This window comes from Hypoxylon trugodes, assembly GCF_022578975.1.
Source record: "Hypoxylon trugodes strain CBS 135444 unplaced genomic scaffold F4822scaffold_7, whole genome shotgun sequence".
NCBI classification, from domain to species: domain Eukaryota; kingdom Fungi; phylum Ascomycota; class Sordariomycetes; order Xylariales; family Hypoxylaceae; genus Hypoxylon; species Hypoxylon trugodes.
This window is the reverse complement of record NW_026250022.1, coordinates 2840392-2857424: the sequence shown is the minus strand read 5'-3', so window position 1 is coordinate 2857424 and position 17033 is coordinate 2840392. Positions and strand designations below refer to the sequence as shown.

The 17033-nt window shown below is 48.0% G+C and overlaps 4 protein-coding genes across 4 annotated transcripts; 3 read left to right on the top strand and 1 right to left on the bottom strand.

Moving 5' to 3' along the window:
- The first annotated feature begins 27 nt into the window (after positions 1-27).
- On the top strand, positions 28-3468 carry F4822DRAFT_411739 (uncharacterized protein). The gene is made up of 7 exons (XM_051458885.1): positions 28-1247; positions 1301-1814; positions 2047-2141; positions 2201-2378; positions 2447-2527; positions 2593-2718; positions 2785-3468. Exons 1-7 carry the CDS (start codon positions 556-558, stop codon positions 3064-3066), a joined length of 1968 nt encoding a protein of 655 aa, XP_051312727.1. The 5' UTR covers positions 28-555; the 3' UTR covers positions 3067-3468.
- A 1984-nt stretch (positions 3469-5452) lies between these two features.
- F4822DRAFT_330546 (uncharacterized protein) lies at positions 5453-8244 on the top strand. Its single transcript, XM_051455638.1, has one exon. It carries the CDS (start codon positions 6038-6040, stop codon positions 8180-8182), a length of 2145 nt encoding a protein of 714 aa, XP_051312726.1. The 5' UTR covers positions 5453-6037; the 3' UTR covers positions 8183-8244.
- Positions 8245-10738: 2494 nt separating this feature from the next.
- F4822DRAFT_431817 (cell cycle control protein) lies at positions 10739-12772 on the bottom strand (the record flags this gene model as incomplete). Its single annotated transcript, XM_051461538.1, has 1 exon — positions 10739-12772. The coding sequence occupies one exon, from the start codon at positions 12770-12772 to the stop codon at positions 10739-10741; it is 2034 nt and encodes a 677-aa protein (XP_051312725.1).
- A 352-nt stretch (positions 12773-13124) lies between these two features.
- Positions 13125-15603, top strand: F4822DRAFT_411729 (pre-mRNA splicing factor). Its single transcript, XM_051458884.1, has 2 exons — positions 13125-13604; positions 13713-15603. Exons 1-2 carry the CDS (start codon positions 13281-13283, stop codon positions 15210-15212), a joined length of 1824 nt encoding a protein of 607 aa, XP_051312724.1. The 5' UTR covers positions 13125-13280; the 3' UTR covers positions 15213-15603.
- The last annotated feature ends 1430 nt before the right edge of the window (positions 15604-17033 follow it).

Genomic DNA, 17033 nt, shown 5'->3' with positions numbered 1-17033 from the left:
ACCTAGAACTAGTAGTTCAGGGAACTAGGCCTGGCCGCCCTGGCACAAAAAACTTGGACTCGACTAGGGCAAGGGGGGTCCCCCGTAGCCTGTAGCTCGTAGGGCGGGGCAAATCGCGAGTTGCACTTTTCAGCTTCTATCGCCGGTTCGGTATCTTTATTACATACCTATACCTTAATTTTCATATGATTCTTTTTTAACCTTTGTACGTTCTAGGTAACTTAGACTCTCTTCTTTTCCCACCTACCCGGTATCGTTCGGGTTCCATCCCAACCTAAAACCAGACCAGACCAAACCCAGTTTCGCTTCGACTTTACTTTTCCCACCCCTTGACAAAAAAGACAAACCAAACCAAAAAACCTAAGGTAAACAAGAAATTTCCAACAAACAGACCTTGCACCATGACGGCGAAGACACTTCGCCCACGACATCCGACTTGAGAATGGGGTAATACGAGCTGGTGGGCTGCGCCGGATATGATCAGAGGCACTAAGCAGCGTCGTCAGCAACAAGCAGACACACCAAGCAACCCGGTAGTATCACCTCACACTCATAATGGACCCCGTCTCTGTTCATTTCCCACCGCCGCCGCCGCCGCAACCACCACCGCAGCAGCAGCAACAACAGCCCCCGCCTCCGCCGCCTCCCCCTACCTCCCATCCTCCCGCGGCACCCGACGATCCGTTATCGCGCGAAATTCGACAACACGACCATCACCGACAACAGCAACCGCACCATTTCCGTGTTCCTACGTTGTCGGCGCATCCGAATCTCGACTTATCCACCCTCGATACGACCGACCCTGCCGTTTTCCAACAGCACCTCCAGCGTTTACATGCCGTACCTACTGTTCCCGTCGTTCAGGGAGATTATGCTTCGCATCCTCAAGATGGGTTTGATCGTGAACCGAATGCAGCTCACATGCTACAGCACACCCATAATCAGTCGACATCCGACCTCCATCGAACCCCACACCAACATCATGCTCCTCTCCCGCCCCCCGCGCATGGTCAATTCGGTATCTTAACCCAGGGCGCCATGCCTCAACCTAGTACTATGCCACAGCTTCAGCAAGAGGAGGATTTATTCACTGCGCCTGGGCAACCCGCGTCTTCGGCACCTGACGGCTCCGAGCAGAGACCTCATGGTCAATTGGTCAATAGAATAGTCGTTGATCCACCTGACCTTCAAGCTTGGCGGGAGAAGTTATTTAATGTTGACGATACCATTATCTTGACCAATGACGAGTAGGGAACATGATTCTCTTCGGAACTAAACCCTTAGACTAATAACCCACTAGATTCGAGACATACTTTCCCCATATCGACAATGTCTACTCACACCGATCTACGCAGAAGTATAAGCGCAAGCCATTTGTCTCACATTATTGGGATTGTCGAATGAAGGGGCGCCCACCCGGGACACCCAAATCGGACGATCCTTCTAAGAAGAAACGGAAACGTAGTGCACGCGAAAGAGATCTATGCGACGTTAAGATTAAGATTACCGAATACTTCCCAGGAGCCACCATTCTTCCCAGTGATGGGGACCCAGGTCTCAATCTCGCTCAATCAAGTGCATTCCAATCTCCACAACAACAAATCTTTAGCGATGGTATACCACGACCCGTAGATGCTCGTCTAAATGGAGAGAAGTTCTGGACTATACAACGAGTTAATGGCAATGGTGGAAATGGGAAGGGCGATGGTGTCGCTGGCCCTCATAAACACAGCTTAGAAAAGAGCGACGAGATTAAGAAGTCCACGGTACAGAGGTACATTGCCGCACAGGAGAAAGAGGCGAAGAAGATTCAGGTGGGTTGTCGTTCCCTGTATCATAGATGCGTTTGCCCTTATACCCGAATTTATACATGGGAAAGATCTGTCAAAGCACAATTTACATGGATTGCTGTTCGTTCGACCCAAAATCTAGGAGGAAGGGAATCATTCTTAGCAAATAAGATACCCCCTAGCTACTTTCACCCCTTTAGACGTCATAACACCATCAAGTCATCGCTAAGATTCCCATATACTAACTCACATATAGAAACCGGTACCAAAGAAAATGTCTGGAGCCGCACTTACAACAGCTAAGAAACATTCGAAAGAGTACGACCTGAAACTTTACGCCGCTTGCTTTTGGTAAGTAATTATTCTGAGTCGCAGGCCGCTTCTTAAGCTGATGGATCTGTTTTATCAAGCCCCTTTTCCCAACGAGTATGGATCGCCCTCGAGGCAAAGGGTATGCAGTATCAATACATCGAGACAGATCCATTCAAACGCCCGACCCAACTCCTAGAAGCAAACCCTCGAGGTCTCGTCCCCGCCATTAGAGAAGGCGAATGGGCAAGCGGCGAAAGTACCATTATCCTCGAATACGTAAGCTACCGAATTGTGCGGTATAGATACGCCTCATGATGACTGACTTCTTACACTCATTTGCATAGCTGGAGGACCGCGACCGGACGGTACCTCTCTTCCCCACAGATCCAAGGCTGAAAGCGAACTGTAGATTGTGGATCGACCATGTGGGTTTCTTTCCTTTTCGGAGAAAGGTATATCACTATCAGGAAACCCTTGCTGACTCGTGTAGATCAATGCGAAAATCGTGCCCGCCTTCTTCGCTCTGGCCAGGGCGACCGACTTCACGAAACAATCCGAATATGCGGAGAAGCTAAGAGGTGATATTACGGCGCTCGTACAGGCTGCTGACGAAAGAGTGGGTTTCCTTATTACACTCACTCACCACCATGAAAAACTTACCTTATCTTAACTTACTATCTAGGGCCCGTACTTCCTCGGCGGTGACTTGTGTCTCGTGGATATCCACTTCGCGCCTTTCGTTCTTCGCATGTCGCGTATACTCCGCGAGATTCGCAATTGGGGTGATCCGATGCCGGGGACTCGTTGGCAGCAGTGGACAGACGCTCTCGAGCAGAATCCGCATATCCAAGCTACGACTAGTCAAAAAGAGCTTTACATAGAGACCTTGGATCTCTTTCTTAATAGCAGTAGACCGCCCACGGGCGAGCAACAACAGCAGTCACAGACACACTACGGATCTTGATAAAAGTTTGGCGTATCAGTAAATTGGTTTATCTTATTTGATCTTACACTTCTATTCTAGATATATATTTATTTATTGGATTTAGGTCGGGGATGGATATGATGAAGAGATATGATTATTACTTGGCTAACGGGAAGATTTAATATCCAATGGATCAATGTGGAGTTCGTGGTTAATACAATACATATCAGGGGATGACGGGCGTGGTTGGGGTGACACGTACATACACTGGGGAAATTGGGGTGAAAATGGACGGAGACGGAGATACAGATGAATAACCTCGGATGGGGAGAAGAGAGGTGTCGATGCGGAGAGAGTGTAGTCTCGGCTGACACGCTCTTGAGTGAGAAGAGTGGGAGCATAAATTTTGATATGAATATACTAGGACGTTGAGACCTTGGATAACGCCTCGCTATATTATGGCCGTCATATAGTGGTGATATGAGTAGCTGTCGTTATCCACCCAAGGACCTATCTAATGTAGGTACTCAACCAAAGGCAGTTCCCTAACGCCGACACGGCCTCTTGGCGAGGTTCTAGATCGAAACCGGGCCCGTAAAGATGGGACTGGAGTTACACCCGAGTATGCCCTACATACCTAAACCTACCTAGGTGGACAGATACTTACCCATCGAATATGTCACGTCAACAAGCGGTCATTACGGGCCGTAGAACTCGGCAGCGTAGTGTTTTACGTATTCCATCATCAAGCTATGGTATAACAGCGTCGTGATGACAAAGACAAGAGTATCTTATGCTCATAGTTATATCAGAAAAAAGGGTATCAGTTCTCTAGCGCTGTGCTTAAATCCGATATCTCTATCGGATGTTAGTGTCCTCGGATTTTCGAGGTCAGTGAACGCTTATAGACTTTTGAGATAACAGTCTATATATAAACTTACTCGTTGAAAATTGGGATATGGGGTGATTCTTGAGGTTTAAAGACATGAGTTGGGAACTAGCTTGGTCTTATAGAGTCAAGAGATTCGTATGCTGTATAGAATTAGCTTACATCGAAGACTCGTATGCGAGTGTTCCAGGCACTTTACTATGCTTGATTGGTAATAACTTACGGGAAGCATTTAAGATTACTCTTGGGTTAGTGTTAGAATCGTTTACCCGGTGATAGGAGTGAGAATGTGTTATTGGTTCATGGGCTCAGGTCCGAGATGGTTGATCCAGTATTGATGTCTCTAGCACGAGGAAGCTATACTGTTGCTAGTAGGAGTATACTTCGATACGTACTTCGTTGAGGCCATCTGTACATCTGCTTAATTAATGACCTAAGACTTATCTATAGGGATTCATGACTCCGTACCTAAAGCTCGTAGGTAATAGTCATAAGGCAGTATAGGGAGGTCGTAGCGGTCGTTGAGCCGCATCGCTTAGTGGTTGATCATTGGCCTTGCGGGTTTCAGTTATTCCGTCTTACCATCGGTCGCCTTACAAGGTAGTTGGTAAATCTATACCCAACTTTGCTGTTATGTAACTTCGGGCGATGGCTTGGTTGTCACGATCTGTACAACTGGCTAGTCCTTTGTCAGACAAATATTTTCCTGTTAGAGGCATCGATATCCGTATATTTCAATAATGATTTCAGGGAAGATATTTGCAATAGAATTGACGGTTGGGCAGACATGTCGTGCAGCTGAACTATTATGGAAATAGGGTATGACAACAGACCGCCAATCTAGACCCCCAAGAGTCCCTCAGGGTCTTCTCTAAGGGTCTTCTATTCGCATGAATGTAATGGTTCTCAACTCCGAAGGGGTAGGTGTTGTTGCCTCCGGAATCAATTAGCCGCATGAAGAGATTGAATATATATTTCCCAGATCTAATAGGAGATGATGGCGGCCTCTTGCACCCACGAGGGCTACCAATAGGCTGGGAATATAGAAGCAAAGTAACGTGATACTGAGACATGCATAGACTATCGTCGTATGGTATTCGCTTAGGACTTTTTATTGTGTGTTTAATTACGATACCCGACGTAAACGTACATAATGTTGAGGGATCGGGCGGCTAGGTTGTATGAATGAATCCTTGATGCCTATAGTAATACGAAATGTGTATTTAGTTACAGGGGGTATTTTATGATATAGAAATCGTCTTTAATGTTTTCGATTCAATGCTATGAGCAATATATCATGAAGTTCCAGATGTTCGGGCGGGTGGCTTTGCTATGCTATGTTATGCAGGTTGTAAGACCGAACTGGTTCTTTCGGCAGTCCGATGATCTATCGTCTATGAAAATTGCGGATCCAATTAACCGCATAAGTGGCGCCGCATCGTTGGTATCGCTTTCACCGTGAGGCGCAGTAGGTGAAATGAGGGGTAGTTGGTTAGATTTTCAAGTTTGTCTCTTTTCTTTTCTGTAAGTTGGCATAAGAAATGAAATGAATTATGACTTGTGCTTTGAGTTTAAATATTTGATTTGAATCTAAACTTTTGGAAATTAAAGTGACTCGTAAATGCGCATCAATAAGTGCAACTACTAGTTCAATACGATATATCAGTATTTTGCTTATACCTAGTCTGTTTCAATTGCGGGGGTTGACGTCAGGTCATACTCAGCTTCAAGCTTGATTTTCGCCCGGTCGCAACACCTTTTAATAGCCCCGCACCACTGCTACGCAAGGCAAGCAAGAGTCTAGTACTGCATCATTTGCGCCTAATCCTCGCCCTCTCGCCCTTCTTACTTCGCCCCCGCAGTGTTGTCACTTCCTAGCTATTACATACTTTGGTTCTACCCACTTCCAAACCTCTTTACTACATTACATCAAATATTTTAGAATCAAATTAGAGTTTGTCCGCTTTCAACCAACACAAACCGTAAACTCTAACTCGGTCACAATTAGAATCACACATTACTCACACCACTCAACGGTGCGCCGAACTTACAAACCTACAACAAACTAAAATCACATTATATACTATATTATACTATATTATACTATATTATACTACTACAATGTCCGCGTACGACCCGTACGATCCTCCCCCGCGCGACTATTCCCGCCGCCATTATCATGACGACCGTAGAGATAGGGCTAGTCCTCGTTACGCCGAAACACAGGAAACCTACTATAAAGTAAACCCGTCTAGTAGAACAGCGCTTATTCCTCGAGCCCGCGAAGACAGCGAACTCTCAGTCGAGGAAGTACGCCGTGACTTTCCCCCTCCCGGGTACTCCCGCGATATCCGTAGGGCCCGTTCCGCCGAGCCTGATGACTATTATTATGACTCGCGTCGCTCTCACGACGTAGCTAGAGATCGTCGACCTCACAAAAAACCAGGTAGTGTTTACTACGAGGAGGAAGAGAGAACTCGAAAGCGTGTTTTGTCGAAACAAGAAAAGATCATTGCGGCTGTCGCCGGTGGACTTCTTGCCGCTGGCGCTAAGGAAATTTGGGACCGCCGCGAGGCCGAGAAGGACGGTATTGATGTGCATCGCAACATAGCCGCCTCAGCTGCTCTCGGTGCCGCTGGTGCCTTTGCTGGCTACCAGGGAGCTGATTTCTACAATAAGCACAACAACAAGGACGACAAGAAGTCAACCTACATTGTTCACAAGGGTCGAGATGGTCGAGTAGTCGAATATTATTCTGATGATGACGACGACGACCCGAAAAACCACAAGGGTAACAAATCTTTCCTTGAGAATGCACTTGCGGCGGCTGGTCTTGGCGGTGCAATCAAAGCCCTTACCGGTGGTGGCGGCTCTGACCGAGAATCGAGAAGTCGTCACGGAAGTCGTCGTGGTAGCCCGGACTCGTACCGCTCAAGAGACAGCCGAAAAAGTACCCGAGACAATCCTGCGGCTAGAATGCAAAAGGCCGCTAAGGCGTCGTTAGTCGCCGGCGCCGCAGAAGCTTTCCGAGTTGCGAAAGAGCCAGGTGGCTGGAAGGGAGAGAAGATGAAGCGAGTACTTACAGCGGCTGCTGGTGCAGCGGCCGTCGATGCCGCTCATGATCCTTCTAAGGATAGCAAACGCCACCTTGTGGAATCCGTTATCGGTGGTCTTCTCGGTAACCGCGTGCTGAATGGCTCTAGGAAAGACATTGAGGAGGACCGAATGACTGGCCGAAGCAGATCCCGCTCTCGCGCTCGCTCCACCCGCTCCGAGGGTGGCGGAGGGAGCGGTCTTGCAGGATTAGCCGCGGCGGGCTTAGGCGCTTTGGGCGCCAAGAAGCTTGTCGATAGTCGAAGTCGATCTCGGGGACGTCGCGATGACAGCGTCGATTCGTATGATAGTCGCAGTCCTTCACCGCGCAGACGCCGTAGCCGCAGCCGTAGCCAAAGTATTGTTGACGGCGCACGGCGCAGTCTCGCCAAAATTGGCATTGGGAGTGGCCCCGCCAGCGACAAAGATGATGACTACTACGACGATCGGTCTTCCCGCCGGAATCGTCGCAGGAGCCCACCAGACGACCGCTACGATGATGACTACAAGTCTTCTCGTGGTTACATGAGAGGCGGCCGAGGCCCTGCAAATGACGACCCTTACGATGATTATGATGAGGAGGAAAGGTCAATTGGTGGACGGCCCCGCAGTACATCCCGTTCACGAGGAGGTAGGTCTAGTTCCGCTTCTAGTAGCGATCTTGGAGATTCAGATGAAGATAAGAAGATGACGTCAAAGATGCGACGTAAGCAACTTATTACAACCGGGTTAGCAGCTGTCGCAACCATTCATGCCGCTCACAATGTGTACGGCAGCATGGGACAGCGTGACGCAAGGCACAGAGCAGTCAAGGAAGGTAAACTGAGCCCAGAAGAGGCTAAAAAGTTGAAGACTAAGGCACTCTTGCAAGATGCGGCATCAGTCGGCATTGCAGCAATGGGTGTTAAGGGCGCCATCTCGGAGCTCAAGGAAGCTCGAGAGCAGGCTAAAGCAGTTAGTGAATGGAAAGAGGAGAAACAGAGACGTCACGATAAAAGAATGGAGCGATTAAAGCGAGCAAATTCCAGTAATAGTGGCAGGTCAAGGGCTGACAATTACCAATCTTCAGCTCCGCCGCGAGAAAGTCGGTACGACGATGGACCTCGTTACACCGATGGAAATCCCTATTCTGCTGCCTTGCCCGCGCCCCCAGTGGGTTACGACAGGAGGTGACAGGTAGGGTGATTCGTTGTCACCTTGCATCGCTTACTTCACTGTACGCCCACCAGAAATTTATGAATTGCAGCATATACACGCCTGCTTTAATGTCCTGTTACGACTTGACGATTTATTGCTATTTATGAACTTTTGGATAAATGCAAAAATTGGTGTGTTAAAGAAAACGAAAGAGAGAGGCGTCTGGAATGAATTATGGAAACTTGACTTCTGCTGCTGGCTGCCTGAGGCGCATTATTGAAACTAACCCCGGTCGTTTTGAGATAGAAACAAGATCTCGCTTCGTCGCATTTTTGCTTTTTTTTCTTCATCAGCATCTGAATCTCTTACGATACGCAAAGTTTTACTATTTATCATAACATCTTAAACTTGAGTTTTGTTCACTGATTCTGATTCGTTTGTGACAGATGGTCGTCATCGCCGCCACCGTCACCACCACGACGATTAAGTGGTGTATACCCTTACATACCCCTGTTGCTGTCATGCAATAGGGAGAAGGGGACCCAATGTGCTACTTGATTTTCCCGTCCGTGTCACTAAAGACGGGTCGAGACGCATCGGGACGCATCGGGCTCCCATGCAGTACAAGCGCGGAGTAGCGAAACTCAGAGAATGAGTGGGTGAGATATACCTGACCGGATAACACGGGACTGGAATCGTGTCCCCTGTCATCACAAATCGATTCGAGCACTCGGAGTTGGTGCCCCGCTAGGGTGAGCAGGAAGATCGGTGGGCTAGGTCTAGTTATATGGTAATTTGGTTTGTTTTCCTATGGATTCCCACGTGGTAGTTCAATGGCCAGAACGGAGGCACGGGGACAAGATCGACGATTTCTTATTGGGACGACGTGCATAATTGTCTGTATCGTGTACCTTGGTAGGATCTGGTCGATCGCCTGTTCCCACCCTCCCGATGGATGGAAACGGAAGGAAATAAATTGGTGGCTTGCAGTTGGCGTGGGCGCGTGTGTAGCACAAATGGGATTGGGGGGATCGTGGACAGGATCTAATAATTATTGGGGTACGTATATACCTACCGGGGGGCGGTGTGAAGTGGAAGAGGCAAGGGGTAGGAGGGGGAAGAAGACGTGGAAAATATTTTGGAGCATTTCCGGGGACTATCCTATCTACTTATCTGCCTTTTTTGGATGATGACGACTATGATGATCAACCCTTGGGACGATTTTTGATTGGACGATTTCATGAAGTTCCTTACTTTACATAGTACACCGTTTTTCTCTCATTGGGCTTATGCTTTCTTTGAAACTCACGGACTTATTATATATCTCATATATACTGCCAACTTGATTTATTTTATCGCAATTTTACATAACTCTTGACTCACTCGGACATCTATATCCATTCGCCTACATATGTGGATGTACGACAAGTCATACACTGTATCTTGGAAATGAAAGGCAAACTTGAGACTCGGTAGGATACCTGCTTCATAAGCTTAGTAGGCTAGAGTAAGTGGCCCGATGGAGTTGGCCGCGGTGTAACTAAGCTGTTACCAGATGGTACTTGATTATATGTCCGATTGGTGTGTAGCTTGTCATATGTTTGGATGCATACATCCGGTTTTGTTTCTTATATGTTAGATATTGTCGATGTCCGGCTGCTTGCATATAGGGAAATTAATATGATGTAGACTTGCTACACCAGTATGATTTATCAAGCCTATTGCATGGGATGTTATAGCTCTAGGATATAGTGATGTATAACGGTGTGATACGAGAATGCTATACTGCTAATTTGATAGGCGGTGCTTGATGCGTACCTAGGTACGAACGGGGGATGGAACAAGGACAATAAGAATGAAGTGTTACTCTCGTATAGATAGCAAGGGGTACATAGGTACATAGCTAAAAACCTGACAGTGTAACACACTTGCCGACGAAGCGAAGGGAAAATGTATGATGTCATCGTGCTGACCGCCATGTGTTCGGTGGTTCGGTGTCGGATCGAAATCCCACGATTTTTTTTTATTCCCCTGGATCCTTACCCTTGCGATGGAATCTAACCCGGACTATGGAACTTTTCTCTTCGGGAAAATGAGGAACAGGGTTTGTGCTTATGGAACCCTTATTTTCTCTTGTTAAAGTACGAAGTTGGTACCTACCCGGGTACCTCTCGTCTGTTCTATGAGGGTAATACTCAAAGACTTAAAAGGCGGAAGCTGACAGCTTCCGAGGAGCCTTAGCAGAAGATATTCATGAGCTGTGAACATCATCATTATAGACATTTCGTGCTTCAAACATACATATTAATAATTATAGGATGCAGTTCCTTCAAGCTCTGTCGACGGCTTGGCGGTCCGGAGCCGCATATGTAATTCCCTCCCCTTACCCAGATCTTGGCATTGCTACTGAAGTCATCGGCAATTTAATTCCATTACGTCTGACGCAAAGATCCCAAAGATAATACCGCCAGTCTATGGATATCTTATTACTGGCACTTTTTCCTGGACCCATGCAATGAATAGTCTTAGTACAAGGTCGAATTTTCGATTCGCGTGGTATCTTTCTATGGTACAACTAAAAGTAGGCGACGATTAACTCGACCCGCCGACAGCTCCACCGCCTTGCTTCCAGGCCTGAGCCATAGCAAGCATCTTGGATAGATCCTGCTTCTGTTCGTCGTCCGCAGGGAAGACGTAGTCGATATACTCCTCGAACGTGTCGTCTTCGAGCCTGCGTCTCCGCTTTGTCCTCCGCGGCATTTGTTTCTGAACTTTCTCGATATCCTCCGCTGACCCATGCGTGCGTTCGAACGATAACCAAGCATTGAGTAGAGAAACTCTTTCTTCCTTGAGTTCTTTCTCCTTCATACGCTTGTGAGCACGTTCAAATACACCACGAGCTCTGGCCTTCGCCTCCTCACTGACAGGTCGCTCTTCCTCTTCGCCTGTTTCTTCCTCGTCTTCTTCGGGAATATTGATCTCGAAATGGGCATAGCTGATCCAGACCTTGACGTGATCGGTCTTTTCCAACAGTCTCTCGTATAGATCGCGTGTCTTTTCATACTCGCCCTCTTCTTCCTCGAAGTCAATGTACGCCTTCCATAGGAGCTCCGGCATATCTAGGACGGGCTGGTTAATAGCTAACTCGAAAATTGCTCTTGTCCTCTCGAGATCGTCCAATCCTCTTTCGAGCTCGGAGAACTTAATCCAGGTCTGGCAATTGGCAGGGTTCCATTCGATGTGCTTTTCGTAGAGTGTTCGACATCGCACGAATTCAAAAAGCTTCAACTCCAGCTCGACGTAGCCCTTGAACAACTTGTCTTTCGGGCACATGCCAATGGCCTGCCCAAGCGTTTTACGCGCGGCTGTTAATTCGCCTTGCCGTATCTCAAATTGTGCTCTCAACAACCAGACTTTAGCGAAGGTAAACTTCTTGTGGGGGATTAAGTCGACACACAACTTGTAGATCTGGCGCGCCCGGTCAATGTCTTTGGCTTCCAACTCCTCCCATATAGCGTAGAAGATCCATAAATAGATATAGCGACGCCAGTGTCGCTTCTCCTGCGTCGGTGGTATTTGCGCGACCGCTCGCTCGTAGACGTCTCTTACTCGATCTAGGTCGCCTAAAGTTTCCTCCAATCGAGCATAATCGAACCATATATCGTAGTTCTTCGGATTTTCCTTGATCTGGTCTTCGTAGAGTCTTCTCCTTTTCGACAATATGACATCCTCAACACCATCTCTATCACCATACTGCTTCTCAAAGGTTGTATAAGCCTTATGTAAGCCCATAGATTTTGATCTAGGGAGACGGTCCAGTGCGTATTTGTAAATAGCCCTAGCCCGTTCGTATTCCTTCAGCTTCGCTTCGAATCTGGCATAGGCGATGAAGAGTCTCTCATCGACGAATTCATCTCCAAGGGCCTCTACCGCAGCACCAAAGACTTCTCGGACAAGGTCGCTCGTCCCGAACTCTTCCTCAAACCTAGCCCACTTAATCCAGTTGCGTGGTTCCGGATGTACTATCGTGAAGCGTTCGAAGATATCTCGGGCTCGTTGGTATTCGCCGTATCGCTTTTCCAACTTGATATACGCGCTCCACGCCGCCTCATCCGGCTCCCAAGACATCCATCTCTCGAAGACTTGTCTCGTACCGGGGATATTGCCCAACGTTTCCTCCATGTAGACATACTTGTACCACAACTTATCAACTCGGGGTAAGACGGTGACAGCACGATCGAGTAAGTTCCTCGCATGGTTGATATTCCTATTCTTCATCTCGGCCTCGATATATCGGATCCATAGCACAACCGACGTCGGATCGACATCAAGGGCACGTTCGAAGATAGATCGCGCTCGCTTGAATTCTTTCTGCTCAAGTTCCCAGGCGGCATAGCGCATCCAGTTGTTCATGTTAATCCTATTTCGTTGGACATAGCTCTCGAACTCCCTCCGCTTTCGACCCTGGAACTCGTGAAGCTCTTCTAAATCGCCGAATCGCTGTGTCGGCGCCTGTAGAGAGGTCTCCTGACGATCGACGGCTTCGCGCAGAAGCTGTTCGGCGGAGATCTGGACAGGCGCGGCGGCCTTGTTTTTGACCCTCGGGGGCCCGCGTGAGGACTCCATGTTGACTTGATTGGCGACGGTGACGGGGGATGCAGTGTAGGATTTAGAGATAAGAAGAATAAGGGAAGAATAATTAAAGGGTTTGTTGCAGTACGGCACTGCCAACCAATTATTGGCGTCTAGGCCAGTATATGTAGAATTATAGAAGGCTAAGTTATCAAGGAAGACGCGACTAAAATCCCAGAGCTAAACCCTGGAAAAACGCACGGAAGAATTAGTTTTGCCGGTCGCGGTGCGTAATCGCGCTGTATGATTGGATGTGGAGCTACCAAGACCCATATTAAATTGTAATCGCGACTAAAAGGCTGCGATTGCCTTACAGCTAATCTTGGAACTTTCTTAACTTTGTCGTCGCATTCACTTTTTATCCATTCACACTTTTTACACAAACAAAGGGACTCTCAACCCTTTTCAACGCGCGCAACAAACTACATTCATTTACTTCTATTTAACATCCCATCCCATCGTACTGCGCGACCGTCCAACGATACATCAATCATTCGACACGATGTCGACCCTTGCAGACGAACTATTGCAAGATTTCGAGGACTCCGGGTCCGAGAATGGCGAGGATCAGAATGAAATTGGCCTCGAATTCGATGGCCCGGCTATCGGTCCCCCAGCGAATCACGATAATAACGATATGGTGTTGGATGGCGATGAAGAGGAAGAACCTGACGAGGATGAAGAAATGAGTGGCATAAATGGCGGGACCGAACCCGTCGAGGACGAGGAAGCGACCAAAGCGAAGGTCGAAAAGATGCAGTTGGGCGGAGTTAAGGATATTCGCAAGGTTACCACTGTTATGGACAGATTGGATCCTCTCCTTAAGGTTAGTCTACCATTTCACTCCTTACTATCCCCTACAAATGGTGATGAAAATGTTTACATCTCCTGGCTTTGAGCTACAGATTCTGACCGGCTGTGTACGACCTTACAGGATATCGTCCACTATCAATCAAAACCTCTCGCGCCTCATACCACCAACATAGGTAATATCGAGGATAACCCCGAATACAAGATCCTCACTGAATCCAATACTCTCTCCACCCAGATCGACGGCGAGATCATGAAGGTTCATAAGTTCATCAGAGATCATTATTCCGCTCGATTCCCCGAACTCGAAACTCTCGTTCAGAACCCCATCGAGTACGCTAAGGTCGTGACCATTCTCGGAAATGGCCCTATGGATTCGGATAGCATCAAAGCCCTCCAAGGGTCGACCGAAAATGCACTAGGCGAATCACTCAAGTCGGTTCTAGATGGTCCTTCATTGATGATTGTCACAGTCGAAGCTACTACAACGAAGGGTCACGAAATTAGCCAAGAGGAGCTCGAGCGCATTCTTAAAGCCTGCTACATGATGATCAAGATGGATAAGGCCAAGAAAACACTCACGGACTATGTCCAGTCTCGAATGAATATATTCGCTCCTAACTTGACGGCTTTAGTCGGATCACTTACGGCCGCGCAATTGATCAATACGGCTGGAGGTTTAACGAATCTCTCTCGAACGCCAGCTTGCAATCTCGCCGCTTGGGGCTCTAAAAGAATAGGAAACACGGCTTTCGCCACCAATGTGGGGGTTAAGCAACAAGGTTATCTTTTCCATTCGCCAATTATCCGTGGCATCCCCAACGATATAAAGAAAAAGGCCATGAAGGCAGTAGCAGCAAAACTTGTTTTGGCTGCGCGTGCAGATACTGGTCATACGAACCCCGACGGATCATACGGCGAAGAACTACGAAGTCAATGTCTAGAGAGATTGGATAAACTGACAGAACCGCCCCCCAACAAGGGTCAGCGAGCCTTACCAGCCCCAGACGACAAGCCCTCACGAAAGCGAGGTGGACGACGAGCACGCAAGGCAAAGGAAGCAACGGCGATGACCGAACTTCGTAAAGCTCAGAACCGCATGGTTTTTGGCAAGGAAGAACGAGAAACCGACTACGGCATAGGTGATTCTTCGGCGGGCATGGGCATGATTGGCCAGACGAACGACGGACGAATACGGGGTATGCAGATTGACAACCGGACGCGCGCGAAGCTGAGTCAGAAATCCAAGGGTTGGGGCGGCGCGACACCCATCGGTGGCTCGGCGTCGTCGCTACGCGGATTCGGCCAATCGGGCAACAACATTGACCTACGCGGTAAGGGACTACGTACTTCAGGGGTAGGGTCTACGATCGGTGGTGGTGCGGGGACTGCCTCTTCCCTGGCGTTCACACCGGTCCAGGGACTCGAGCTCGTGGACCCCAAGGTACAAGCTGAGCTTAACCGCAAGAGAAAGGCGGAGGAGGACCGCTGGTTTAAGGGTGGTACTTTCACCCAGGTCGCAGGCAGTGGGACGGCTAGTAACGGTGGTGCACCCCCTCCGAACAAGAAAGTCGACACCGGTGCTGGCAAAATGGGGCCCCCGTCACTCCCCGCTAAGAAATAAGGCGGAGGTGAGGAGGTGGATGGGTTCAATGGGTCCCCTTCGATGTAGATGACCCCGAAATTTCGCGAAGTAGGGGTTAGGGGTTCTTATTTTCTGCAGTGTACGGCAGAACGGACCAACAACGTAAGGGGTTTAGGTATGGCGTCTAAGAGCCGGTGGGGTTTAGTCAACTGTTTTTGCCTCTTTTTGTCCTTGTTCTTACAGCAGCACTAGGTTCGGTCGCATAGTATTGGCGTTTTTGGCTGGAAAGGAGGCTAGAGTCGTAACTAGGCTAGCTAAGCTACATATAGGTAGCTACATATATCAAAGAACGAGCGCCAAAATGGTTGGGGGCCTTTTTTGGTATCTGCTGAACTAACTGGCTTTATTACTGCAGAATCGTGCGTCTAGTGTGTAAGCAAACAACTCGTGTCTGTAAACATAGTTCTGTTAAGACGACGCCATCTAAACCCTTCTCCTAGCTCAATTTGCCCCTATGTGAATACGTAAAAACGTAACATACGTCTGCCCTCTACGAGACTATGGAGTCGGTTCCGAAGACCCAATAATACATCGACTTTGCTATGGGAAAGTTCGTGGTAGAGTCAGGGGCAAGGGGCGAAGGGGGAACAGGAATGTCGAATTCTGGGACGGGAGATCTGAATTCCCATTTTTCCTGTTTGACGTAACACTCACGACAGAACAACGTTTATTTTTCTTATCTTTGCTACCCTTGTACGTACATACATTTGTTCTACCCAAAGGAACTTACCAGGTGTACGTTTTACGTGTCCGAGGGTTCGGCTAGGTGTGGTGTTACCAAGACCCTGGAGGCAGAAACAAGAAAGTAGATGGATTGACAGATAGATATTGACATCTCACAGATCTCGATCGCGGGGTTTTCTTTTCCCTTTGGGAATTTGGGGGTCAATGTCTCTGTGTGCGTGTTTCTGTGCTCTGTGTGTCTAACCTATCTGTTTATCAAAGTCTTGCCCGTGGCCTGTGCTTTTTTTTATTTTACTTCTTTTTCGCGTGGCACGGGCGCGTGCGAAGGTTATGTTATGTTGGGTTTTTGATTGGCGGTGGGTTACACGAACGTGGTTCCGGATCATGGATGGAGATTTTTCATCTATGTGAAAAAAAGGAAAAATGCGATGCCATCTTTCCCATGGGAGCATGTATGGGAGATGTATTTTCGATGTACGCATGTACGCTTGTATAGGATAGGTAGATTGGAGGTAGAATGATGCTGGCAGCGTTGCAATAACGAAATCGCATCCCTACCTACCTAAACTTGTTTATTCGGTACCACTAGGTGCTACCTTTTTCCTACCGGTCAAGGACTACATCATTCGACTCATTTCGAAGGAATGAAGTGTTCGAACCGACCGTTCGTCTCAACACGTGAGGGAGGGAGGACGAGGGACGAGCTGAGAGATGGAGCAGGGAGGGGAGGGTGTGAGTGAAATAGATGGGTTTGACCGGATGGTTGGATAGGATGGAAAGACAAGGAGGGGAGATAAGGGGGGAAGAGAGGGGAAATGGGAAAGGATGAAATGGCAGTTGTGGGAGAAAGATGGGATTCTGGTGAAACTTGCACGTCCCGAGCATGGGAATTTTCGCGACCGGTGATGAGGTTTTCGCAAATTCGATTCGCAAGCTTGGCTTTGGCTTTACACCGAGATGATACATACATCATACATGATGGCTTCCTACGTACATATCTACATACATTAATGTCTATGTCACCTATTACGAAGGGATACATTTGTACTGCTATGAGCTTTAGTGAGGGGATCCTGGGTAAATTTGGTTATGTATATTTTATTTTATTTTTATTTT

What these genes read in the sequence shown, in the direction of transcription:
- F4822DRAFT_411739 (XM_051458885.1), top strand. Translation starts at nt 556, where the DNA reads ATGGACCCCGTCTCTGTTCATTTCCCACCGCCGCCGCCGCCGCAACCA. An exon ending in ATTATCTTGACCAATGACGA is followed by an intron (nt 1,248 to 1,300) that starts GTAGGGAACATG and finishes ATAACCCACTAG; the next exon opens with ATTCGAGACATACTTTCCCC. An exon ending in AAGAGGCGAAGAAGATTCAG is followed by an intron (nt 1,815 to 2,046) that starts GTGGGTTGTCGT and finishes ACTCACATATAG; the next exon opens with AAACCGGTACCAAAGAAAAT.
- F4822DRAFT_330546 (XM_051455638.1), top strand. Translation starts at nt 6,038, where the DNA reads ATGTCCGCGTACGACCCGTACGATCCTCCCCCGCGCGACTATTCCCGC.
- F4822DRAFT_411729 (XM_051458884.1), top strand. Translation starts at nt 13,281, where the DNA reads ATGTCGACCCTTGCAGACGAACTATTGCAAGATTTCGAGGACTCCGGG. An exon ending in GATTGGATCCTCTCCTTAAG is followed by an intron (nt 13,605 to 13,712) that starts GTTAGTCTACCA and finishes ACGACCTTACAG; the next exon opens with GATATCGTCCACTATCAATC.